This window comes from Trichomonas vaginalis, chromosome V (assembly GCF_026262505.1).
Source record: "Trichomonas vaginalis G3 chromosome V, whole genome shotgun sequence".
NCBI lineage: Eukaryota > Parabasalia > Trichomonadida > Trichomonadidae > Trichomonas > Trichomonas vaginalis.
The window spans coordinates 20232272-20256414 of NC_067207.1; the positions used below are offsets into that span (position 1 = coordinate 20232272).

At 34.1% G+C, this 24143-nt stretch overlaps 12 protein-coding genes and 5 pseudogenes across 17 annotated transcripts, besides 1 other annotated feature; 3 read left to right on the forward strand and 14 right to left on the reverse strand.

The window, feature by feature from the left end:
- Nucleotides 1–563: 563 nt before the first annotated feature.
- TVAGG3_0370660 lies at nt 564–1213 on the reverse strand (annotated as a pseudogene). Its single transcript has one exon. A coding segment is annotated over exon 1 (650 nt).
- A 3995-nt stretch (nt 1214–5208) lies between these two features.
- On the reverse strand, nt 5209–5361 carry TVAGG3_0370670 (uncharacterized protein; the record flags this gene model as incomplete). The annotated part of the gene is made up of 1 exon (XM_051231779.1): nt 5209–5361. One exon carries the CDS (start codon nt 5359–5361, stop codon nt 5209–5211), a length of 153 nt encoding a protein of 50 aa, XP_051101509.1.
- A 19-nt stretch (nt 5362–5380) lies between these two features.
- Nucleotides 5381–5782, reverse strand: TVAGG3_0370680 (uncharacterized protein; the record flags this gene model as incomplete). Its single annotated transcript, XM_051231780.1, has 1 exon — nt 5381–5782. One exon carries the CDS (start codon nt 5780–5782, stop codon nt 5381–5383), a length of 402 nt encoding a protein of 133 aa, XP_051101510.1.
- A 418-nt stretch (nt 5783–6200) lies between these two features.
- Nucleotides 6201–24143: part of a mobile genetic element that runs on past the window's edge.
- TVAGG3_0370700 (uncharacterized protein) lies at nt 6456–6890 on the forward strand (the record flags this gene model as incomplete). Its single annotated transcript, XM_001297226.1, has 1 exon — nt 6456–6890. One exon carries the CDS (start codon nt 6456–6458, stop codon nt 6888–6890), a length of 435 nt encoding a protein of 144 aa, XP_001297227.1.
- On the reverse strand, nt 7045–7287 carry TVAGG3_0370710 (uncharacterized protein; the record flags this gene model as incomplete). The annotated part of the gene is made up of 1 exon (XM_001297227.1): nt 7045–7287. The coding sequence occupies one exon, from the start codon at nt 7285–7287 to the stop codon at nt 7045–7047; it is 243 nt and encodes an 80-aa protein (XP_001297228.1).
- Nucleotides 7821–8242, reverse strand: TVAGG3_0370720 (uncharacterized protein; the record flags this gene model as incomplete). Its single annotated transcript, XM_051231781.1, has 1 exon — nt 7821–8242. A coding segment is annotated over one exon (422 nt), but the record flags the coding sequence as incomplete, so codon positions are not given.
- On the forward strand, nt 10474–11037 carry TVAGG3_0370730 (uncharacterized protein; the record flags this gene model as incomplete). The annotated part of the gene is made up of 1 exon (XM_051231782.1): nt 10474–11037. The coding sequence occupies one exon, from the start codon at nt 10474–10476 to the stop codon at nt 11035–11037; it is 564 nt and encodes a 187-aa protein (XP_051101512.1).
- On the reverse strand, nt 11129–11979 carry TVAGG3_0370740 (organellar and viral DNA polymerase type B; the record flags this gene model as incomplete). Its single annotated transcript, XM_051231783.1, has 1 exon — nt 11129–11979. A coding segment is annotated over one exon (851 nt), but the record flags the coding sequence as incomplete, so codon positions are not given.
- TVAGG3_0370750 lies at nt 12585–13721 on the reverse strand (annotated as a pseudogene). Its single transcript has one exon. A coding segment is annotated over exon 1 (1137 nt).
- On the reverse strand, nt 13867–14945 carry TVAGG3_0370760 (annotated as a pseudogene). Its single transcript has one exon. A coding segment is annotated over exon 1 (1079 nt).
- On the reverse strand, nt 15795–16509 carry TVAGG3_0370770 (annotated as a pseudogene). The gene has a single exon. A coding segment is annotated over exon 1 (715 nt).
- Nucleotides 16710–17293, reverse strand: TVAGG3_0370780 (HNH endonuclease family; the record flags this gene model as incomplete). Its single annotated transcript, XM_051231784.1, has 1 exon — nt 16710–17293. A coding segment is annotated over one exon (584 nt), but the record flags the coding sequence as incomplete, so codon positions are not given.
- Nucleotides 17488–18138, reverse strand: TVAGG3_0370790 (organellar and viral DNA polymerase type B; the record flags this gene model as incomplete). Its single annotated transcript, XM_001300941.2, has 1 exon — nt 17488–18138. A coding segment is annotated over one exon (651 nt), but the record flags the coding sequence as incomplete, so codon positions are not given.
- On the reverse strand, nt 19022–19746 carry TVAGG3_0370800 (integrase core domain containing protein family; the record flags this gene model as incomplete). Its single annotated transcript, XM_051231785.1, has 1 exon — nt 19022–19746. A coding segment is annotated over one exon (725 nt), but the record flags the coding sequence as incomplete, so codon positions are not given.
- On the reverse strand, nt 19766–20176 carry TVAGG3_0370810 (ATP binding; the record flags this gene model as incomplete). The annotated part of the gene is made up of 1 exon (XM_051231786.1): nt 19766–20176. The coding sequence occupies one exon, from the start codon at nt 20174–20176 to the stop codon at nt 19766–19768; it is 411 nt and encodes a 136-aa protein (XP_051101516.1).
- On the reverse strand, nt 21672–22728 carry TVAGG3_0370820 (annotated as a pseudogene). Its single transcript has one exon. A coding segment is annotated over exon 1 (1057 nt).
- On the forward strand, nt 22875–23651 carry TVAGG3_0370830 (uncharacterized protein; the record flags this gene model as incomplete). The annotated part of the gene is made up of 1 exon (XM_051231787.1): nt 22875–23651. The coding sequence occupies one exon, from the start codon at nt 22875–22877 to the stop codon at nt 23649–23651; it is 777 nt and encodes a 258-aa protein (XP_051101517.1).

The following is a 24143-nucleotide window of genomic DNA, read 5'->3' on the forward strand; positions in this document are numbered from 1 at the left end:
CCTTTTTACTGACAGTAGCAGTAGTTTTTCTGCTCCTAGCAGTACTTTTACTGACAGTAGCAGTACTTTTTCTGACAGTAGCAATGGTCGAGGTCGAACCTACCGACGAGGCAATTTACCTAATTGAAATTAACGAGCTTGTTAAAGACTTCCTCAGGCAGAATGTAAAAGGCAAGCTTGTTAACGGTTGGATAACGGGAAGGGCTGCCTTGAATCTCGAGACTTCGACTGGAATTCCAATTCAAATACCAGACGGGACAGCCTACGACGACATAAAGCAAGCAAAGAAGGAAGCCATTATAAAGTTCTTTGCCAAGCGTCCTTGGATACTACTTCCAAACAGAGAGAACTCTTTCCCAAGAATGAACCAAATTCTCAAGGGTCTCCTTCACTTCTCTGGTCAACCATTCTACATAACTACAGAAGGTGACATTCAGCCAGTTCAGTAAACATCTCATTTTAACTCGCTTTTTTTATGTTTTTTGTGAAAGTGTCAAAAATAAATTGTTTTCATGAGTTTTCTACGATGTTAGAAAAAATGTTATTTTCTAATATCTTCACATTCAATACTTTTTCAGCACTTTTCCGTAGTTATATATGAAAGACAATTCGAGATAAAAGTCATAGTACAATGGAATAATATGTTGCACACCATTTGTTGTGAACCAAACTTGAAAGTCAGAGAAACTGTTACTAGATGGTTCGTAGAATTTAGAAGCAAAGTCATAAAAGTCCTTACCAATACATAGAAAACTATTGTTGCTTGAACTGAAACTTGCATGACACATAACATTTTGAGGGTCAAACACGTTTCTATAAACCATCAAATCTGCTGGTGGAAGTATAAATTTAAATGGACCATCTGGTGGTAATGGTTCGTTCTGGTTTAGTAACCGAAGAAATTGTGCCCAAGAACGTTTGTCTACTTCCCAAAATAAAAACTCTGTATCTCTTGGAGGGTTAATTTCAATCTTTTGAAATGAAACGGTGGAGTTCATCTTGTCATATTCTAGTTTCAGATAGTATGTTCCATTTAGTAAAGAGTCGTATTTTTTTGAAATTCCCAATAATATTTGTTCATTTGAGTTTGAAAGTCATTTAGAGTTTTCTCAAGACTTTCGTCTGAACGAATTGTAAAGATTCTCATTTCGTCAAATTTGTCTATTAGACCATCAGAACCTTTATACTGCCCATGAAAATATACTGCGAACATAAATGCGTTAGTTCTATTTGAAAACAAAACTCTTCTAAATCCTATTGCCTTTGCATCTGAAGGACTTTGAAGCCAACGAATTGGATAGTCAAACCTGTATGCTCGGGATGAAATTTCTTCATCTGAAATAGTCCTACCAGCATTTGTAAAGATATAGTCTAACGGTTTTGTATCTGCTACTTTTGTTCTTTGTTTTTCAACCTGAAGCATTTAATATAGAGATGTGAAAACTTAAATTTTATAATCCCTGGGATGCACTTTCTTCGATTTTTTTTAAATTTTTGGGATAAATTTTGACATCTTTTTTTTGCTGGCGACCCCCCGTTTAGGGCATCAAAAAAACATGTTGTTTCGTTTCAAGATCGGGATATGTTGTGAACCCGACTTCTTTCATTAATGAAGTGATTTCTTAAGTTGAATAAAAACAAATTTGATTGAAATTCATACAAAATTTCTTTTTATCATTATTATTTAAGATGCTTTTTTATGTTGAATTGTTAATTTTTTTATTTCCACCTGGGATATTTTGAATTGGGCTAGCCCAATCCCACCTCTCAATTTTCTCTCAATTGGGCAATGGGGATCCCATATAAAATGTATTGTAACAAAATTTTACATGCATAATATAGTACAATTAAACAACATTCTAAAAATATTAAATTCACATCATTTACTTGAAGATTTTATATTTTCAACAAAAATTAATACAATAATTACATTAAATTGAGGAGATTTATAATATTTATTATAAATTAAAATATTATTACTCATTAATTTGTTGAAATATTGCATTTTAGTGGTAAAAATTAAAATTTAAGTTTACATGGAGAAAAAAAATTTTTAAATTCCAAAAAAAAATTCAATTGGGATAACGATAGGGACAAAAATTTAGAATCCCCATATGCTTGGGATAAAATCACATGACTATTTAATATATGTAAAAATATATTGTTTTAAAATGGTATGCCATTTCATATTTCTCATCTAACAAACAAGTTTCCCAACGGTCTTCTCCAACAAACTCAGCGTAGATTTCAAATAAAATAAAAAAAATGTCACTTTTTTAAAATAAATTTTTTATTTCATGCAATGTTTTATTTCTGTGCCGTCTTCAAGTATGCCCCAATATTTCCTTTTCGATATTACATGAACTTCGGAAAATACCTTATCTAGCTTAAAACAGCCCATCTTTTCACCGACTATTCCCATTTCAATGAGTTTGTTGTATCCTTCTTCGTTCGTCATGAGTGCGTCAATGTTCTCATAGTAAACCTTCACTTTGGATTTGACTTCGGAGAAGAATTTGTTGTACTCGTCAAGGACTGCCTTTGCGAACTGAGGGTAAGACCAATGTTCGACAATAGGTTTTAATGTGGTTACTAAGGCCACTTTGACCTTGAGTGAATTCGTATTCAAACAAAAGGAGAAAACCTTTCAACAAAGTTGTCGACCTTCTCATAATGTTTACTCTTCATCTCTTGAGGTTTCTTAATGGAATATCCCCATGTCGAATTCATAAGCAATTTGAGTGTCATTGCAAGTTTGGGGTTTGAAGCTTTCCTAATATCATACAGTTGTTGTATGACTTTTCCAACTGTATAGTTCCTTCCGGGAACTCACCATCTTCGTTTTGGAATTCCAGTCGGAATATATTGGACAAACCTCATGTATGCAGCGTTAAGGTCGACATAGTATATCTTTTATCTGAGTCGAACTTGTCGCAACAATTGGTCCAGTTTGTGGAAATTCAAGTGAGTCTCTTATCTCTGAGAAACTTCTCCTGTTATCTCATAAACAGCGTCGAAGCAACCTGTTTCATATAAAACCTTCTGACCTAACTCAGATGCTCTCCAATACAATTTGACGTCAATTGGATGTCTCAATGGAAGTTGTTTATAGCATCTTGAAGTTCTTGCAACCTCATTGGAAGTTTTCTGGTTCAGGTTGGTATCCGAACATACCAACCCTTGTGGAACTGTGTACTTCTTTTGTACTAGAACTTTGTCTGGAAAACTTTTGGTCTTGCTAACAATGAAAAAGTTTGTTTCGTCTTTTGGTACAAAAGTTTCTGTCAGCTTGTCATCTGGAATTGGTTCCACAACAAACCTTTCTCGAAAAGAATGTTTACAGCTCTGACAATGTTGCACTTACTTTTACCAAAGAATGGGTTTGTAAGACTTTCGTTCAACATGAAGTGGTTGTGGACATTACAATCTTCAACCATGGTAAGTCTTTGTCAACAACATAGTCGTCATGTGAAGAACCTTTAGCTGTAGGTATGTTGACTCGGATATTGACATTTGCCAACGGTGCAATTTTTGCCAATTGACCTCTGAGAATGTACCTTGTCTTCACACATGATCAAGATACTTCATCTTCTCATCTGTAACAAGACCAGAGTTCCTGAGACATGTAAGAAACAAGGTTCATTGACAATTGTTTCAATTGAATTGTAAATTTATACTTGTCAAGTCAATGTCAGACTTATTTATGAACGGGAAGTATCCAGCATGTTGTCTGACTGCTTGAGGGTTAGGTTGGTACCATTCGAACTTGACACTTGCAATTCCTTCAATTGCATTCAAAATGTCTGAGTCGGAGTCAACCATTTGTTCTCTCTTTGTAGTCTTGAAAGCGTCAAGAAGTTTTGCGGCTGTTTGTTCATTGCCATGTGCATAGTAAATGTGACCATCCAAATCTGTTATGGTCAATCTGAGATTGTGTCCTTTCTTATTTCTGTCTTGTATGGCAGCAAGTACTCCCATGAAGCCTTCTTTGTTCTTTCCTTCGTCAAAGTTTACTGTAAAGGTTCGACCAGATGTAATTTGACTTCTAACTTCACGATACTTTTCATATGCATATCTTGTTCTTTCCATGGGAGCATGTGCGTCTGCACCTTTTCCTTTTTTCCTTCTCAAGGATGCAATTGTTCGTCATGTTTCCAGTAGAATCTGGCAAAGCCGTCGTGTCCTTCAACTTGAGGTTCACTAACATCGAAAGGCATGTCCATAAGACGTTCTTCTTCTAACCTCTCTAGTCTGTTTGGATAATTTGCACGTGCTGTTTCCAAATCCATTTCGTAGCGAAGACCAGACAATTTGTCATAGACTTTTATGGGTCTTCCTTCCTATATTTAAAATTCTTCGAAACTCTCCAACCATATCTTTTGCAACTCTGCTTTTATTCTAGCAACTTTCTGTCCATTCTATATGGGGGCATTTTTATAAAAAATAAAATTTTTTCTTTACTTTACATAACCGCCTGCTGCCATAAGTCTTTGACGCCAACCATACCAGCTAATGAAGGTTGACTTGGTTTAGTTTGGAACTAAACTTTGGTTTTGGTTTATCTTCAGTTTTGGTTTTCTTCTTCTATCGGTTTTTCGTCACTTTTCGGTTCTCTGACTTTACTTCACTTGCAGGAACAGTTGTGTGTCAACATCTTCATAAATATCATATGCCATTTGTTTTTGTTTTCCTTTCAACTTTTTGTGTTTGTTGTAAAGTTTTAGAATATTTCGACTCTAAGTCAATGAGATGTTCTATAATGAACTGTTGGTCAGTGAAGTAAACTTTTCCATCTGTTGTCTCGAAAGCTCCTTCAGACTTCAATATTTTATTTGTGAGAGTCTGTTTCTTTTTGAGATACTAGCCGTTCCATTTCTATGAAAGTGACTTTATAGTTAGGGTTTGTATTTCCAGACCTGGCACTTTCTATTATTGAATTTCCTCTTTATCTGTAAGTTCTTGACAGGTTTTGACAATGGTTCTGAACTTTTTGTTTGTGGTGTCAAATCTACCGTTTCAACTTCTTCGGTCATTTCATCTCAGTAAAAAATTTTAGTTTGGTTTGTTTTCAACTGGTTGTTTAGGTTTTTAAGTCGGTCTAAAACTTCCTGAGTATAGGAAGAACTTTACAAACACGTGGTGTAAAAGGTGGTCTTCCATGACTTATCTGTTTAAAGCTGCATTGTTCATTTCATCTCAGTAAAAAAATTAGTTTGGTTTGTTTTCAACTGGTTGTTTAGGTTTTTTAAGTCGGTCTAAAACTTCCTGAGGTATAGGAAGAACTTTACAAACACGTGGTGTAAATGCTGGAAGCCGACAAATCCATCTTGAACTCATTTGTCTCAATGCTGCATTGTTCATTTCATCTCAATAAAAAACTTTACATTCCCCACGTTTGAGGCGGTTGAGGTTGGTTATTGTTTACCCATTGTTGTGCATGGTTATATCCTCTGTTAAAGAATCTTTCACCTTGGTTCATATAGTGTCCTGCTTGGTTATAGTAGTCATTTGCTTTGTTATAATAGTTTCCTGCTTGTCTTCCTACATTGTCCATCCATCCTTGAACTTTTCCTCTTGTTTCAGGATTTGGAATAAGATTTGTTGCATCTCGTGCTACATCCCAACCTTTCTGTACAGTTTGTATAATAGGTTGTGCTTTCTCTTTAAGTATACCTAATGTACTCAAAATCTTCCTTCCAACTCCAAATGCACCTCTGGCTATTGTTCCCACTGCGGGCAAAAATCTGGATGCAACTCCTGCTAATGCGCCAAATAAACCCATTTCTTATAGGGTAAAAAATGACGAATCCAAATGTTGTGCATGAAAAATAGCGTGACTTCACTTTTGACAAAAAGTGACACTATTTATGATGGTTTTGTCATTTATTTGTCAGATTTATAAATGGATAATAATGCTGTAAATCAGATATTAATTAAAAATATTTAAGATTTATGTTCGAATTGAAAAGCAAAATGATATTTTTTTTAATTGAAAAACGTTAATATCTGATATTTTGAAGTTTTTAATATTTGTTAGTATCTTAAATTATTGAATGCATACGTTTTTTATGTTCTCAATTTTAAAAAAATTGTGAAGAATTTAGTTTTTTGGAGATGGATGCTTAATATTTGTGAGTGAGAATGCAAGCAGGAGTTTGGTACTTTAAGGCTAGGTTGAGATAGATTTCCCATTATATTATAGTTAGTATCCCTAAGTCGTGTGTTGTGGCACTGCGCGCCTCCGTACACCACTTAGCGGTTTTGACACTTTACGAAACTGGTAACGTATATTTTACAACACAAACACAAACACCAACTTAACCTTAAATATTTACAAAACTATCTGACACATAAACGACTTCACTAACGACTTCACTAACGAATTCACTACCGTCCTCACTAAATAAAAATAACCTTATTTTATTTTTTTAAATTTTTTATTTCATTACAAAGACATGTCCGACTACATTTACTATGACTCTTTCCCAGAACGTTTCCGTGAACTATTCAAAACTCAAGTAAAACTGAGAAACATGCATTTTAACAAAGACAGACCCATTGACGATGAAAGAAACCCTGAATATATTACAATCCCTTATGACGCAAAGTTCATTGCATACATTCCTTATGGTCGCAGAGGAACGAAAACTATTTCAACAAAGAACAAAAATTATTTCTGGAGCGATGAAGAAAATTGCCTTATCTACATAAATGCATACTTAAATAAAGCTACATATTGTACAAAAGAAGGTTGGACTGGATTTGAGCTCTACATATACGACGACGATGGAAACAGACGTTGTGTATACCCATACGATAATATGTACCATTGTTTTCATCAAGCATTAAACGAATACATAGTCAGTAAGGGTCTCATTCCTGTTGAGTAGATATGCTTTATTTTTGTTCCCACATTTATATAAAAATAAACTTAAAAATAAAATAAAAATAAACGTTGTCAGAGGTGAAAAAATAATGTTTATGTTAGAATGTTAGATCTAACACGTTTTCTAACACGTTTTCTAACCTGTTGAATTCATTGCTTTATAACTCACTGTCGTCTGCTTTCTCCAACTCTTCTAACTTCTTCTTAAGTTCAGCAATGTTGTCCTCATGAAGTTTAATCTTTCTCAAAATACCTTCTCTATCTAATGGTTGCTTTATCTTTCTAAACTGAACTCTACCATCCTTCATAGTATGAATGTAAAAACCTTCTGGAATAGTTCCTGATTTAATGTATTCTACCAAAAACTTTTGTTTCATTGCTTCAGTGACTTTAGTCGTCATTTCAATCAAATAAAAATTTTAATATTAAATAAAAATAACGTTATTTTTTCAGTAAGGAAACGCAGGAGTTTTACGATTTATTTGAGGAGTAGGTTCTGGTTTAAATGTTGGAGTCGGTTTAGGAGTTGACTTTTGAACAGGAGTTTGTACTTCCATAGGTTCAGGAGTCATTGAAGGTTTTGCTTGTGAAGGCGTTGGTTTTGGCGAAGGTGTTGGAGTTTGTTTAACTTCAGCTACTTCAGTATTATTTATAACATTTGCTTTATTTCTTTTCAACATCATTACTGCTCCTGCTGTAGCTAGCAAACCTAGTGGGAGACCATATTTTATATAAGGACTTGACCAAATGCTATTTTTGACAGGAGCTGGTGGAACACCTAACCTTGGTGAGACTGCTCTTTGCCATTGTGCAGCTCGTAAGAAATATTCAATAGGTGCTCCATAATCGTTTGGTAAAGTTTGTTTCATAGATGGTGAAGGTTCGAGAGCTTGATGAAGAACTCATTTATAAGCTTTAAAAATAAATTCATCCTTTATTCCTCACTGTCGTCCGTGCTAAGTTATAGTCATCTAATCTTATTATGGGGATGCCATTAGCACGCACCTGAATGGCAAAGCAACAATCCCTCATAAATCCAATAAGTGGCTTTGGTACGTTTTCAGTTGCTAGTTCAATAGGTCCTTTAACAGACAATTTGTATGTTATTGGAGCAGTAGATGTTTGACCTTGTTGGAAGCAAAAGTCCACTTCTGTTGGAAAACCACATAAGAAATGTGTGTTGTCATAGCTATCCCATTTATGTTCCACACTACCATCATCCACCAATGACCTCATAACATCTTCATTAAATCCTATCATATCATTGTTTGTATTGCAGGCGTTCGCAACCATTTCATAAAATACAGGTCCATATGATTTTTCAGGTTCTGCAGGCATATTTCCATAAGCTCCCATGGAAAGCTGAAGATATTTAAACTTAGGGTTCTCAAAATTAACATAATAGTTGTCTTTCTTTCTAAATAGTGCCCAAATACTTTTAACATTAATAGGCGTATAAGCTGCTGTAAATGTTGCACTTGAACTATCTGTATTCTTTGAGAATGAACCGTCCATATGAATCCAATCCATAACTTTAACAGGAAAACATAAAGCCTCGTTTGTATAATGTTCTACAAGTTCTGTATAAATGTTAGGGTCTAAAGAGAATGACTTTGGATGAATGAAACATTCATTAAAATCCATCTTTGTTCGAAATAGTTGCTGGGTTACAGTTGTAATAGTAACTGTTCCACTAGCTTCTACTGCCTTCGTTATCATAGTGAATGGTTCATTCCATGGAACAAATTTATTTGTCGGTGGATTTGAATCTGAAGCAAATGCAACTTTAAGAGTTGGATTGAAAGCAATGATATCATTTACAGATATAGATGTGCATTGTAAGGCGTCGCTACTGAACTTTACTTTAAGCTGAATGTTTCCTGCAAAAGCTGGAATAAATCGAATAGCTTCTAATGGAAGGAATCTTCTAACAGGAATTCTTAAACGAAGCTTAAAATCAAATGATTTTCCTGCTGTAATTGGACCACTAACAATTTGTCCTGTTCTGCATGTTCCCGAATGACTCCATACATCTTCATGTCGAGTCTTTGAGAAAACATCTACTTTCTTTATTTGTTCGGTAGTTTGTGAGTTTGAAGTTATATATGCTTCTTCTCTTGCGTTGTCTTGAGAATATACGATACGACCATTTGCAAGGATTTGATATCCAGCAACTGCATAGAAAGCGTCATCGAAACCAATCCAAAATCCTGGTGGGTTTGTTTTATTGGAACCTGAACCAATTTCTTTATCTACAATAAATTGACCTTCCATTTTATACGTAATGAATGTATTGTAAAGGTCCAACATATTTTCACCAGGAGGTGAGAGATTGAATGTTACCCATGTGTTATCTTTAGCAGTTCCAGGTTGTGATGGAATCTTTGCGTCAGAATATTTTCTATTAGTGTCACCAATTTGAACTGCATTGTCTATGATATCGAAATATGAGCGAATCTGATGAATATGCTCTGCTGGAGTAAATTCGTTTAACTGTTCGTTCTGCATGTATTTACTTCAGATAAAAATATCTATTTACTTCATTATTCTCACTCTTCTTCTTGGCATTCGTGGTGGAAGTTGTTTCTTGACATTTTCAATGAACTGTACATTCTCTTTTGTCTCAACTTCTTTCACTGGCGGGTCAGGTTCTTTGACTCGGTTTGTTTTTCAATGAAATTCACGAACTTTGCAATAAGCTCTTGGTTCGTTATTGAAAGTACATCTGGCTTCTTTTCTTCTGTTCTATTGACTTTTCAGTTTGAACAGAAGGTTTTATATGGGCTTCGTGGACTTCACCCTTGCCATGCACCTTAATGTTGTCGCTCTCTGCATTCGCTAATGGAACCTTTCTTTTTCTTACGTATATTTTACCATCTTTACTCTGACTTACATAATAGAAAGGATGTTGTATTCCTCTTGCGTCATTTAATATAATAGACTCTCGCTCTGATTTTGACAAGCTCATTTTACATCGGTTAAAGTTTTAATTTTGTTTTTTATCTGCAGTCAAATGACTCAGACAAGCCCTACGGACAAGACCCAAGGGTCATAGATGTTGAAGCATTGAAGAAAGAAATTCGTGAGCAAATTTTATCCGAACTGAAGGAACAAAAACAAGAACAAAAGCCAGAGAGACCAAAGAGAAAACTTAGTGAAAAACAACTAGCTGCATTAGCTGCTGGAAGACAGAAGAACCCACGTTTGCTGGCGAAAAAAGCTAGAGAAGAAGAAGCAAAAGCTAAAGAAGCTGAAGCAAAGAAAGAGTAAATGGTTTATTTTTATCCGAATTAAATGTATAGACAAATACCTTTAACTGTTGCGTTCAGTAGTGAAACCCTGACGTCAAAATAAAGGGGAACAGAGTAACGTTTAAGTTTCCAACAGACTGGATTGTGAACATAAATGAAGAGAAGTACATTGGCATAACATCTATGTATATAACACGTGCTTTCAGAAAGGTTGACTTTATACTTCAAGTCGAGATAGAAAATGACGAACAGTCTTTAAGCGCCCAAAACATTCACATATACAAATACTTTAAAGACGATACAACATTGTTGCAATGTATGATTTCATTTAATGAGATGTTCGAGAAAAAGTTCAACATTGAAGTACAAACTTTACAGCCTTTACGTGAGTTTCTTGCACAACTGAAAGAAGAAGGTAGTCAGCCACAACTTATAGACTTTCATTATGAATTTAATGAAAATGAAGATGGAACTCATGACTGTCAATTCATTGTATTCTCACCATTCAATGAAGTCGCTAAAAAGAAAGAAAATCCATTACGTATAAGATTTCAAATCTCCGAACCAAGTGATGATTTTAAGAATGTTTTCAATTATGATGCAATGCTTCCGAGGAAAAATGAATTTTCAAAGATTGTAACACCTGGCATTTGGGATAGAAAGCAAGCAATACTTTACTCTAATATAGCCAAAGGCGTTGAAAATGAGTTCATTGGTCATACAAGAACTTCACCACTTCCTAACCCTAAATACTATAAATTAACTGGCTTCAATCGTGAGTTTTGGATAGACATGTTCTCCACTCATGACCATAAATGTCCAGTGTTCTTGCCTCCAGATGGGAAGGACTGTCTCTACATTGAAGCACAACTCTTAAACTCTACCATCGCAGTATTGTAAAATCTACGCTAGCTTTATTTTTATCACGAATGACCTCATTGCTGACAAAAATAAATGACCTCAGAACTTCAACTTACGAATAAAGCTTGTTTTAGTCGTTATTGAAAAGTTGAACTTTTCAGCAAAGCAAGGTTGACATGACTTACATAAGTCGAATGCAATCTCTTGACCATCATGAAGTGCTTTGTAAAGTTTCATTAAACTGAACTCAGAGTCTTTGTCATATGTTCCAACAGGTATGTGAATGTTCTTATCTTCATTGTAATAGCATTGTATAGCTTCAGGAAACATTTCATTAGCGGTTAAAGCAATAACATCTTGCTTCACGCCTTTCATTCTGCAGTGAAATGCAACTTCATTTAAATCGTTAGTGAGTAAGTCTATGTAGGTCTTCTTTCCACAGAAAATACTTTTATAAGCTAAACTTTGTTTTCCAGGTGTTATTTCTGCAAAGTCGCTATGAAATTGACCAAGGTTCTTTCCTATAAGTTCGCGACCATATCTCTTCTTAAACTCTGCTGCAAGCTTTGGGATGTCTTCATTATATAAGTGCATACTGTCGGTATCCTGGTAAAAGATTTGAAGTCCCATGTCCTCTGCAGTACAGAATACTTCATTCATAATACGTTTTGACATAGACAGAATATTAACACCAAGTGGACAGAAGTTAAAGTGTCTGCAAATGCTTTTCGTTAGCTTGAAAATAGTTTTATCTGAACCATCCAAACCTTCGAACTTCACTATATGGTTGTAATTTCTTATAGCATATCTTATAGCATCTTTGTCATCTACTATGGTTATTTTTGACTCAATAGGAGATAGAATAGTTTTGCCATAAATGCTGTTCAGAATGAGTTTTATAATTTCTTGTAAGGGGTTTTCTTCTTTCTTATACTTTAACCTTAACTCAAACAACTTCTTTACTTCATCTCTTATTCTCATATCTCTGTTTCCATCGTAATAGTATCCTTGCAACACTTCACATTTGACACCTTGATATTTTATGAGGTCTTGTAATGTTATATGGTCAACATACATGAGACAGCAAGTGTTTGAACTTCTTGGAACGTTAAGTTCTGGATTTAGTTCAGGGTCGCAAACTATTAAATGAAAGTGTCTGGGTATACCAATCTCTGTTATCTTAATGAGAACAAAGAAGCCAGACATAAACTTTTCACCAATGGGTTCCTTTTGGTCGTCATCGAATAAATGTCTCATGAGATACTCTGTGCTTAACATTTCTTCCTTCAATACTTTTGGAATACCTTCTAAAGTATAAAGTCTTGCTATAGCTGAAGGATATAATGAAACAGTGTCGAAGTCAGCAATGAGTTTCTTTTTGCTCTTTTGTTTCATGTTATCTGACAACATACATCTTCCACCTTGAATGCATCTCGAAATAAATTCTCTTGGTTTATTTGAGAGGTCATAAAGATTTCCATTCGGGAAGTATACTCTGTTCTCAAACAATTTGTTAGCAATAGAACAAATACTAACGTAGTCATAAACGTTTAAATCAAACTCTTTCAATAAGTCATTGCGGAACTTTACAAAACCTTCTCTTAAAATTCTTACATCTTGTTTGCAGTAAAACGTGCTATATTTTTCTAAGTCGAAGTGGTTTTCATCTATTCTGCAACCTTTGATGGAATCTATGTTTTCATAAATGTATCTGCATCATGGATAAACTTACATGCTTCAGAAATGACACCAGTTCTGTTGTCATTTGCTAACAAAACACTGCTGTAGTAGTTATATGGAAATACTTCTTTCGGTCCTGTTTGTAAGTTAAACATAGCAGGAAATAGTTTAAGCTTCTTATTTATAACACTGTAAGAGTCTTTTATAATAATTGCCCGTCCTTTATATAAACCAGTTATTTGCATTGTTCGTGAACCTTTAATGATGGGAGTTCCTTTCACTTCTGTCATGTGTCTTAAGATGAAGTTTATGTCATAACTGAGGTTATGGAAATATATTAAACTCTTGTCAGGAAGTCTTTCCAAAAATTCTGTTGCACAGTTTTGACCCCAAATACTTTCACTAACTGAACCATCTTCACTGTCATAACAGATGTTAAAAGCTTTATGAAAGCCATCCGTACTACACTCAAAGTCAGCAAAGAAAACGTGCTCAGGTATGAATTTACATTTAGCTTTATTTACTTCTTTTGACTCTGCTTTCTTCTTCAGTTGTACACAATACTTTGGAGCATATGTCAAATCTTTAAATGGTGCAAGGTTCTGTTTATATAAGTCAGTCGTATATGTGAAAAGTTCTCCATAAGAAATAGGTTCAAAATATTTGCACTCCCACAATGTTTTCATAACATCCCATAGCGGTGTAGTTCTATCCATGCGAACTACATATTTATCTTCTCTCTTTGTATATATTTTCATCTGTTTCTCAATGTTCATTCCACCACAAGCTTTGAGAATTTCTTTATAGTTTCGAATGAAATATGTTGTCATTGGAAGTCTTTCATTTAGCATGTAGTGGTCTTCAACAAGAAGTAAGTCAATAGTTCGAACAGTTTCACATTCTTTTGGTATATATCTCTTTATTTCATTATGTCTTGAGTCATTGAAATAACCAATGGTAACATTGAATGCTATACCAGTTGCGTCAGAAATTTCTTGTACTTTACTTTGAGGAAAGTCTCTAACACGAATGACTTCTCTCATGTGGTCAATAGTTTCTTCATTTACTCCAGCCTGAATACAAGCATAAACGAAACAATTGTCCTCTGTCATAAGTGTTGCAGTTCTTTTGTTCAGTTCATTGAAGATTTGGTAGCGTTCAAGATTTATAGGTAATATGCAAAGATACTTCCAGAACTGACCGCTTCTCTTCTTATAAAACTTCTTTTCACCATTATCTTTCCAAAAGCTTTCTATAAGTGCTGGGTTTCCTGTTTGCTTAAGAGCTTCCAAAATGGCTTTCTGGTCATTTGTCAGTGTGCTTTCATCTCTATATGGTCTCTTTTTTGGTTTGCCTTTCTTTTACATCTGACATCGTTAAGCCTTCATATTCTGTTAAATCATACATCTTTATTTCAGTAAGATTCTTTATGTTTGTCAAGAAGAAGTCATAGTGCATTTCAACAATACCTGCAGCATTTGCTTCTATCTCTGATATAAAGTTCTCCTTCAAGAGCTGATGTAGTAGTGTTCCAATATTATTGAGGTTTAACGTAGAACATTCATACTTTCCACCAAGTTTATAACATGCCATCCATCTCTGTTGGGAGTTTATTTTAATTTTCTTTAAGAGTCTCATGAAAACCTTACCAAAATGTTTGTGTAAGTAGTCTCTGTTTGGTTCATCTAAAGCTTCGATGTTAAAGTCAATGAGTCTATTGCCTGACTTCACATTCCTCTTCCTATTTTCTTCATCTTTCTTTAACCATCTCTCACCTTCTTTTGGTTTGTCGTCAATGGAACGAATGACATTATTAGCTTTGCGAACTTGTTCTATAGCACTTTTAAACATCTCTCTTCTCTGTTGTTTCAGTGTGTCATCTCTCTTTCGTGTTTCACCAACGTTTGCATTTGTTATGTCAAACATCTCTTGACGAACGTCATGTGAAAGAGCTTTACGAGTATGACCAACGTTTGCATTTGTTATGTCAAACATTTCTCTTCTTACTTCATGAGGTATTGAACGTCTATGATATAAGTCAATAGCAACGTCATTTAAAGGAAATGCTCTTGCATGGACTTCGTCCTCGCCGCGTTGCGGCTTTATGAACTCATGAATTCTATCATAAGTTATTTCACCATTATAGTCATGAGGATGTCAGCGAGTGCCTTTTTGTTTGTTGTGTAATGCTTTGCAACATCTATATTAGCTTCTGTAAGAAGTTGTTTTATTTCCGAGTGTTCTAACTTAGACAACTTCCGATACATCTTTAGTAGGAAATAAAAAAATATTTTTTGAAAAAAATTAGATTAGATTTTTTTAAGTTATTTTCAAAATAATTTAATATTTTTATTTTAATGAAAACACATGCAAGATTGCAAGTTCTTTTCATACAATGCTCTCGCTACTGTCATCAAGAATGAGTTCAATAATGCTTCAAACGTCAATGTTATCTTTAACAAGAAGTTTGTGAAAGAATCTAAGTTTGGTCAGTATGTCAGACCATTAGCTATTGTCATTGACCGCAAACGTTATACTTCACAAGAGTTAGCAGTAGTTTTGAAACAAAAGGGTTTCTTCGTGAATGTCAAAGATACTCATTATACTATTATAAAGAACTCCAACATTGACTTCTTCAGTATTGCTATGAATCTTTCCGAACAGAAAGAATATAAGAAGGGTGAAACAAATGTGAAATATTATTCTTCATCTCTGAAAACAATAACGAACAAAGATGTTATACAAAAGTTCTTACAAAGGTTGAGAAGCTTCTATTGACATTGACGAAGGAAGTGAAATGGTTGAAGAAATTGACCCTGACGTCATTTAAGCAAAAATATATTTTTGGTTAGTCTTCATATCGATATTTTACAACAATTCCCCAATGTATAAACTTTTCATACGCTTTTTCATAAGCTTTATATACCTTCAGAAATTTTGCATAATCTTTAGAAGCATTTAGATATTGTTTAAATGCTTTGTATGTCTTCAGAAATTTTGCATAATCTTTTACATGTTGTTCGTTCTCTTCTTCTGTCATGAGTTCCGAATATTCTAAATTCATGTTCTTTCATATGAGATAAAATTTTATAAAAAAATAAAATTAGCTTAGATTTTTATTCTTCCTCTTTGAAGTTATCGAAATATTCTGTTATTTTTTCCTTCAGTAATGTTAAGTCTTCTTTGAATGTAAGTATTGTGCAACCTTTGATGTCATAGTGTGTTTGAGGAAGAGTATTTTTGACAATTTCCTTTATTTGCTCATTCGTGTCATTGAAATCGGTAAGTTTTCACGATAGAACCAGTTTCTGTCAGATTTGTAAATCTTAGCAAGGTCATAAAAGCTTTTTGTTGTTTCTTCTGACTAAATGCAACATAACCATATCTCTATCTTCTTTCTTTCTCCAACTCTTCAGTATATATCATATACTTATAACTCTTTTCCTTTCCTTTTGGTACCGAACGTGGTATTCTTTTCTGTATGCTTTTGTCTTTGGATTCAATGACTTCATCTTTTGCTTGAAGTTTCTTTTCCATCTCTCCACGTTCTTGTCTATGAATTTCATCTAACATCATGAAAATATAACAAGCATAACGAGGTGAAGCCCACATTGCTACAGCATTTACTAAAAGTCTATGAACATAATAACCTTTCAAACCAGGTGCCAAATTCTTGCGATTTTCGAATGGAATCTCTTCCCTCGGTTTTCCGAGGGAAGCAAACATATGAGGAAATTCTTCTAAAAGTTCTTTTGTCTGTTGGTTTTCAAACCAATGATATGCTTGCTTTGTAGAACGAAGAGCATTCAAAATACTTTGCATTTGGTACATATCGTCTTTGACCGAACGAATGAGACGGAGTTGTTTGTTAAACTGAACCCACTCGTATTTTCATTTATGGCTTCATGAACGATAGCAGTTGTTGTGTTCTCTGTTGTTGACATATCTGTCCTTACATACAAAATAAAAAAATAAATAAAAATAAAACTAACTTTATTTTTTGTGTTAAAGAAATGTTAAAAATTCAGGGTTCAAAACTGAATATCATATAACCTCTTGAAACGTTTAAACGAACTTGAACTTTCTTTCCTTCAGTATCCGTCAAAGTAACATATGCAATTCCTGATTTTAGGAAACAAACATGCATTTTTCTATAGTTAACTCCTGTATAATAATAGAACGAATCTTCCTTTTCGGAATAATAGTAGAACTCTAAGTCATGCTTTCCATAAGAGTTTATTTCAATTGCTTCATCGTCTAGTTCATCGAAATATTCACAAGATAATTTACCATAACTACTTCTGTTCTTATGATTTTCTGAGCGACTAACCCAACGTAAATTTTGAAGTCTATTGTCGTCTCTTTGATGGTTTATATGGTCCACACACGGTAAATTGTTCGGATTGGAAATAAAATGAGTAGCTATGAGAACATGTTTTTGGTACTTTTTGAGGTTTAATGTTACACAAATATAACCTGTTCCTCTGTTATATTCATGTATAATTCTCTTGGTTTCTTTCTTCCTTATTTCAAAAGGCTCAGAACAGTGAATTTCATACTCTTCATCTTGTAAACATTCTTTCCATACATCTTGACCAACAAGTTCAGCGTACATCTGGCTTTACATACAAAATAAAAAATAAATAAAAATAAAACTAACGTTATTTTTAAAATTTGTGAAAACTCAACGGTTTGACACGTGCCATATGTCATTTTACTCAGAATTTTGTGCTGAATTCAGCAAAAATAATGTTTATGTTAGCATGTTAGATCTAACACGTTTTCTAACCTCTTTTCTAACATAACTATTTACAAGCGTTTTACATGGTATATGTTGCGATGGTTCATGACTTTAAACAGTTTTGTAGCTTCTATTTCTTCTTTTAGTACATCGAATGTTTTAACAATGCCGAAGGTTTCTTTATATTTCTTCTTGACGTCAGATAGAAGGAAATCGTCAGCAGTTGGATAATTTTTGTTCAGAAATGTCAACATATCCATTTTATCTTCTGCTGGCTTTTCTACTTCTTTCTTTAAATCTGCATAGTCGTTTCTCATTCTTTCTATCTCTTTGACGGAGTAGTTATATTTCCTCATCGCTGCCTTACATTTTGAACATTGCGGGTTCATTTTTGCGTTATACATTGAAATTTGACCTGCTAAAACAACTAAGGCGTCAATTGCTCTCTTCATCTCAAACATAGCGGGTCTTAGTTGTTCGTTCCATACTTTGCCTCTTCTATCTTTATCTCTTATTTCCCAAACACATTCAGCAACTAATGAAACAAAGTTATCGTAGGTCTTAAATTCTTCAGATTTATATATGTCAGAAACATTCTTATAAACCATGTCGCAATCTTTGTCCATAACTTTATGGTTGCAATGAAAACCAAGGAATTCATAATTTACTTTACGTATGAACTTCTTTATTTCTACTGAGTCAGTTGTTTTGACTTCAATTTCGTCGAATTCAGGAATAGTTAGTTTTTGTTGTTGGATTTCAGGCAATTTGGGTAAATGGTCAATAATGTCCTGCATTTCATAAAGATACTGTTCATTTGTTTCATCTTTCGCACTACAGTCTAAATTACTTGTTAAAAGTTCTTGCTTTATCTTCTGGATTTTTGTTTCGAAAGTATATGAAGAAGTGAAGCTTTTCATCTCTACTAACATAGATGTTGGATTCATGACTAACGAGTTTGGTGCTGTAGTTTGAATTGTTGTTGTGCCGATTGTTGAAATCATATCTTTACATACAAGATAAAAATTTTTCTTAGAAAAAAATTAGCGTTATTTTTCTTTCATAAGGAAATGTCAAAAATTCATGATTTTCGAGAGTTTTAGACCATGTTAGAAAAGTGGTTAGAAAACGTGTTAGATCTAACATTCTAACATAAACATTATTTTTTGGTGTAAATAAATGGTACCATTAATGATATCATGACTGTTCTCATTCATGTCTGATTTACATCTAATGAAAAAGTTTAGAAGAATTTTCTTATTCTTTCTGGCATATTTTTGTCTTTCCAGTACTCCCGCTCTAATGGTCCCAGATGTGTTGGCTTTGACTCTCTCAAGTTCTTAGATGGTATAACATCTTCAACACCTCCTTCATATCTTACTTTATAAGTGTCATCGTTTGTTGTAGCCAAGTATTTCAATAACCACTCCTCGCTTTGCTTCGTCAATGGTTTCAGCAAGTTTGCCATTACTACTTTCAACTAACTTATGTCGAGGGTAAAATGCTATGGAGTCGTCAGCAGCTTTTATAAGATATCCATTACCTTGTGTAGAGTCTACGATATAATAGTTTCTACTTAACCTTAAACGTTTCTTTGTCAACGGTTTGTCGTCAAGAACTACACGAACTTTTGTACCAGGAATGAGGGTAAATTGTGTTGAATTTCTGATATTTTGTGTTTGGCTTCGTTTCTTTTGTATATACTTTTCTTCTTGTTGTTGTGTCATTGAATTTGGTGTATGTCCTGTTGTAGAATGTGTTGAGGAATTATATACTTCGAGAAAATGTTTCATTGTTTCTTCGGTAAAGTCTCGCTCTTGATTTAAATCTCTGAGCGTTCTTATGAAGCGGTTTATGATGCCGAGTATGTTATGGTTATGGTCTTCAGTAGTGTAGTGAGTTATGTTATGCTTAATGAGAAAATCTGTGATTTCATTGCTGAGGTATGCACTGTCTTGGTCTGATGTTAAAGTACTTGGGTTATGTTCTGCTACAAACTTTTGTAAAACTCTTAACACTTCACGAGTTCCTTTATTTTTCATTGGATATGCATATGCTTTACGAGTGTTAACATTTATGAAGATGAGGAATGGTTTATGTCCTCCTTTTCTGCTTTGAATGAGAGTGTCAAATTGGTATGCGTCAGGAGTGTTGGAGTAAATTGGTAAAAAGTAGTCGTAAGGGTTTATTTTTGTTTGATGTACAACATTTTTGTCAAAGAACCTTTTCACTTCAGCTCTGTTAGTAAATCCCCAACTCTTTGCAGCTTCATTGAATTTCTTAAATGACCTCCATGGATGTTGTTCGAATACTTCTTTCAAGCTCATTTATGTAAAGTTAAAGATTTTAACCAACTCGTATCCAAGCGTGCATTGTTATATAAGGAGGCATATAATCTTTTCCATTACCTGCTGGGTCTGTAATACCAGCTACAACATGTGTATGATTTCCTGCAGTTCCACAGAAAATACCTGTGCTTGAATCTACTGGGTCAGTTGAAATATCATATCTATGCATTCCCTGTCTATCCGAACCCGCTGCAAGATTTGTATAACCTCTTTTTGTTATTGAATGTGAATGGTTTCCTTCCACAGATGTTCTTCCACTGAACCTATGCATATGTGAAGGAAGGTTTTCAATACCTATTTTCTTTGAACCTCCCATCTTCATTGACTGAGTATTAGTGTAGAATGGAAAACTGTCAACTATTTCATACCATCTACCACCAAATAAAGTGTTTGGATTTATTGGATTCATAGACGTATAAACAGCTCCTATAGGATATATTAAATCATATATGCTCATAACTCTATAAACATATTCTAAAGAACTTATGTCATTAAATACCATTTGGAATGTATCTCCCGGATGAAATGTTGCATTTGTTCCACTTTTATAATGTAATGTTAGTTCAATAGAATTATCCAAGAAAAATTCAAAAGTATCTGGTTGAAGACCTCTAACAAATTCAAATGGAGTTGCTGGTTCACCATTTATAATTTCTGTTGTAAATGTCATTGTATCTGGTTTCGAAAATTTCTTTGTAGTTCTTCATCTACATAAGTTTTGTCTGCTTTCTTATCTAACATTGCGGTAGTTCATATGCTTCAAAGTTTCTGGCATGACTTTCAATGTTCCTGCAACTCTTATCTAAACTGTTAAGAGTATCTTTTACGCTTGTACTTGGATTTTCTAATGGTGCACTTGAACCAAGGTCAAAGTTCAATATTATGTCGTCTGCTCTAACAGTAGTGAAGGATTTATGTGTATGGTTCTTGTCAGCTTTACTGTCTAATGTAGCTTGAAGTTCATTTATATCGGAGATGTTGTGTTTATGAGATTTCAAAACTTTGTTCGTTGCTTCGAGTTCAACTTTGTCAGCTTTACTTTTAATAGCATCTTCAAACGTTATTTTTGCCTTAACTCTTAACATAAATCTTGGTTCAACTAATACACCGTTAACATTGAAAGTAGAGGCATAAATTTCACCGGTATAACCAAATGCTTCTGGTGCTTTAGCTACATCATACTGTACAGTACAGCTTATGTCATAACCTTTAGCACGAATGTATTTATATCTTCTTTCATTAACATTTTTTGTCTTCGCTTCATCACTTCGTGTTAAATATCCATGGTAGTCCGTTATAATCTGTTCGTCTGAAGTTATATAATGAACATGGTTTTGTCCGCTTTACTATTTAATGTAGCTTGAAGTTCATTTATATCGGAGATGTTGTGTTTATGAGATTTCAAAACTTTGTTCATTGCGTCAAGTTCATTTTTGTCCGCTTTACTATTTAATGTAGCTTGAAGTTCATTTATATCGGAGATATTGTGTTTATGTTCTTTATCTGCTTTTTCGGCTAATTTCTCTTCTATCTCATTTATTTCAAGTTCATGCCTACCACCACCTCCCGAAGAAGTATTTTTCTTCAGCTCTTGAAGAACGTCCACTTCGCCATCTTTGGTGTCAATAATGAGACTTTGAGTTAAAACCTTTCCTGTCTTAATGGATGTTTGTAAAACTTCTTCTTCACCATGTTCGGGGTCATGGTCGTCATCATATCTTGTGAAATCAGAGATGTTGTCATACATTAAACATATCTGTCTCAAAAGTTCTGCTATTTGAAACTGGAACGAAAGATATACAGAACTTTCATCATCTCCTAAAGTCAAGTCTGCTTTCTTAAGTATTTCTTGAATGTATGCAATGAGAACAGAGTACCTTGGAAAATATTCGAACAATATTTCATTAGCTGTTGGTTTTGGTGGTTCTTTTGGAGTTTCTGTTGTTTCAGTTCCTTCTGTAGGTTCTGTTGGAGTTTCTGCATCTCTTGACTTCAATGCTCTTGCTCTCAAAGACCTAAATGTTAGAGCACCGGGTTTTACAAAGGACTTTATAAATGCTTTAATAGTTCCTGGTAAGTTATTGTTAGCATTAAGTAAGTTCCTTATGCTTCCATCATGTACGTCCATAGCACTATGTAAAAAATCTATACTTTTCTTGTAGTCAGCAATAGACTGACTGTGATTTTTTAAAGATTTGTCAATACCTTTAAGCCAATCTTCATGCATGTCTGATACTGAGCCAAGAATATCATTTGCTTCCTTTAGTGTATTTTGTGCTTGTCGTAAAGTATCCAATCCCGTACGTGCATTGTTTGCTATACGTCTTACAGTATCTATTTGACTCCTTGTTTCTGCATCCAACCAGATAAAGTTTTAATAGTATCCGAACCATTTGAAATGAAGTTCAAAGCATTTTTAACGTCATTTAAAGCTTCTTCACCAAGTACTGCCCATATCTTTCCGATTTGGTATTGAAGAACTCCATATGAAGCAGCTGTTAAACCAGTATTTATAAGGTCCCATATCCATGATTTAGCAGTTTTTCCATCCTTTCCATCCTTTCCATCCAAACCGTTTTCGCCTTGAGGTCCTTGTATTCCTTGTATTCCTTGTATTCCTTGTATTCCTTGTATTCCTTGTGGTCCTTGAGGTCCGGTGTCACCCTTCTCTCCTTTCAGTTCATCTTTATGTTCGTTATAATATTCTAATGTCATAAGGTGTACATCATTACTGCTACCAGCAACGCCAAGAATTTGTTTCTCATTCATGACTAAATTCTTTAGGCATTTAATGTTGTCGTCAAATCGAAAGCTCTTTAACAATTCAATGAGAACATTTAATACTTTCACTAATGAGGCATCTACTGTAGAATTTATATATTGCACCGTTCCATCATTTATGATAGGAACCTTGCTTGTTGTAATGAATGGGTCATAAGTGTTAAAAGTATCGAAATCAATGACTTTTTTAGTTTTTCCATCGTCAATGACTAAATCATTGCCTTCAATGGTTAAAGTTGAGTTTTCGTTTACTAGTTCATGTGCTCTTCTTGCTTCATTTGTTTCATACGCATATGCAGCAATAGTCATATTTTAATGAGAATAAAATGTTGTTCTATTTGCAAAGTACAGACCCAAACGAATACGGGACAGTAAAGCTTCAAACAAACTTAGGTCTTCAGAATGAAGCGCTTGCTTTCAGAGTTGTTGACTTCAATACTATCGCAACTTTTGTCATAACAGATGAAACAGATTTCATAGAGATTGAAATAGATGGAAAGAAGCATGAAATAAGATTTCACAATAATGTAGAATATAAGATGGAAACATTAGCTGGAGTGTTAAATGCGCTCATAAATACTACAATAAACAAGGAGAACGAAGAAAACTTAATGAATGTTAAACTTATTGCAGGAGTTTTGAAGTTCAGTTATGCGAAGGAGTTTAAGATAACACGAATGAGTCATAGAGTTCAATTGCTTCTGGGAGCATACCATATGACATTTCCTTTGAAAAGTTTTGACAAAACGATTGAGATGAAATCTGTTCCATACGTATGTTATGGTAATTGTTTATACATTGAGTCTAAAATAGCTAATGTCACAGGTATTTCAGGAGTTAATAGTAAAGGTTCAGTAGAATATAAGTCTTTCTGTTATGCAGTCAATTCAATGTTCATTCCAAACGTTCCTGTCATAGCAACTCATTTAGGTAAATGGGTTCGCATTAGTCCTCATAATTTGAAAGACATGCAATTTAGACTAGTTGACTTTCAAGGCGAGCCTGTAGAACTGAAGGCACCAGTGCGAATGACTGTTGAAGTTGACTTTTTAGAAAATATTAAATGCAACAGCTTACAAGAGAACTCAGAGCTAAAAATATAAAGTATGAATGTTATGTATTAGGTCATGAACTTTGGTTGTTGCTGTTTGATGAAACAAATGAGTTAGTTATGTCAGTCAAGAGAACAGAAAAAGGCGTCAAAGGCGCCGAGCGCAAAGCGCTATATTGTGTTAGTGAAAACTGCACCAAGTCAATAAGATTAGGTTTGCATTATGAAGATGAGTTCGATAGTGTTGAAGAAGTTTTGGATAGATATTACAAATTGCTTTAATTTACTAAAACATATTTCAAGCAAAGTTTATATTCTGTTGAAAGTTTTGTATACTCGTTCGAATATTTATACTTAAACTCAACTCCTGTAGTTCCTGGTGTTTCAATGATGCGGATGTTACCTATTTTCATGAATAGTGGAGTTTGACCACAGCATTCGATTTCAGGGTCGAGATAGTCAATGACACATTGCTTTCCTGTTATTCGTGATATAACATTTTCAAGGTCCTCCTTTGTTAGAATTATTTGGTTCTTGCTTATAA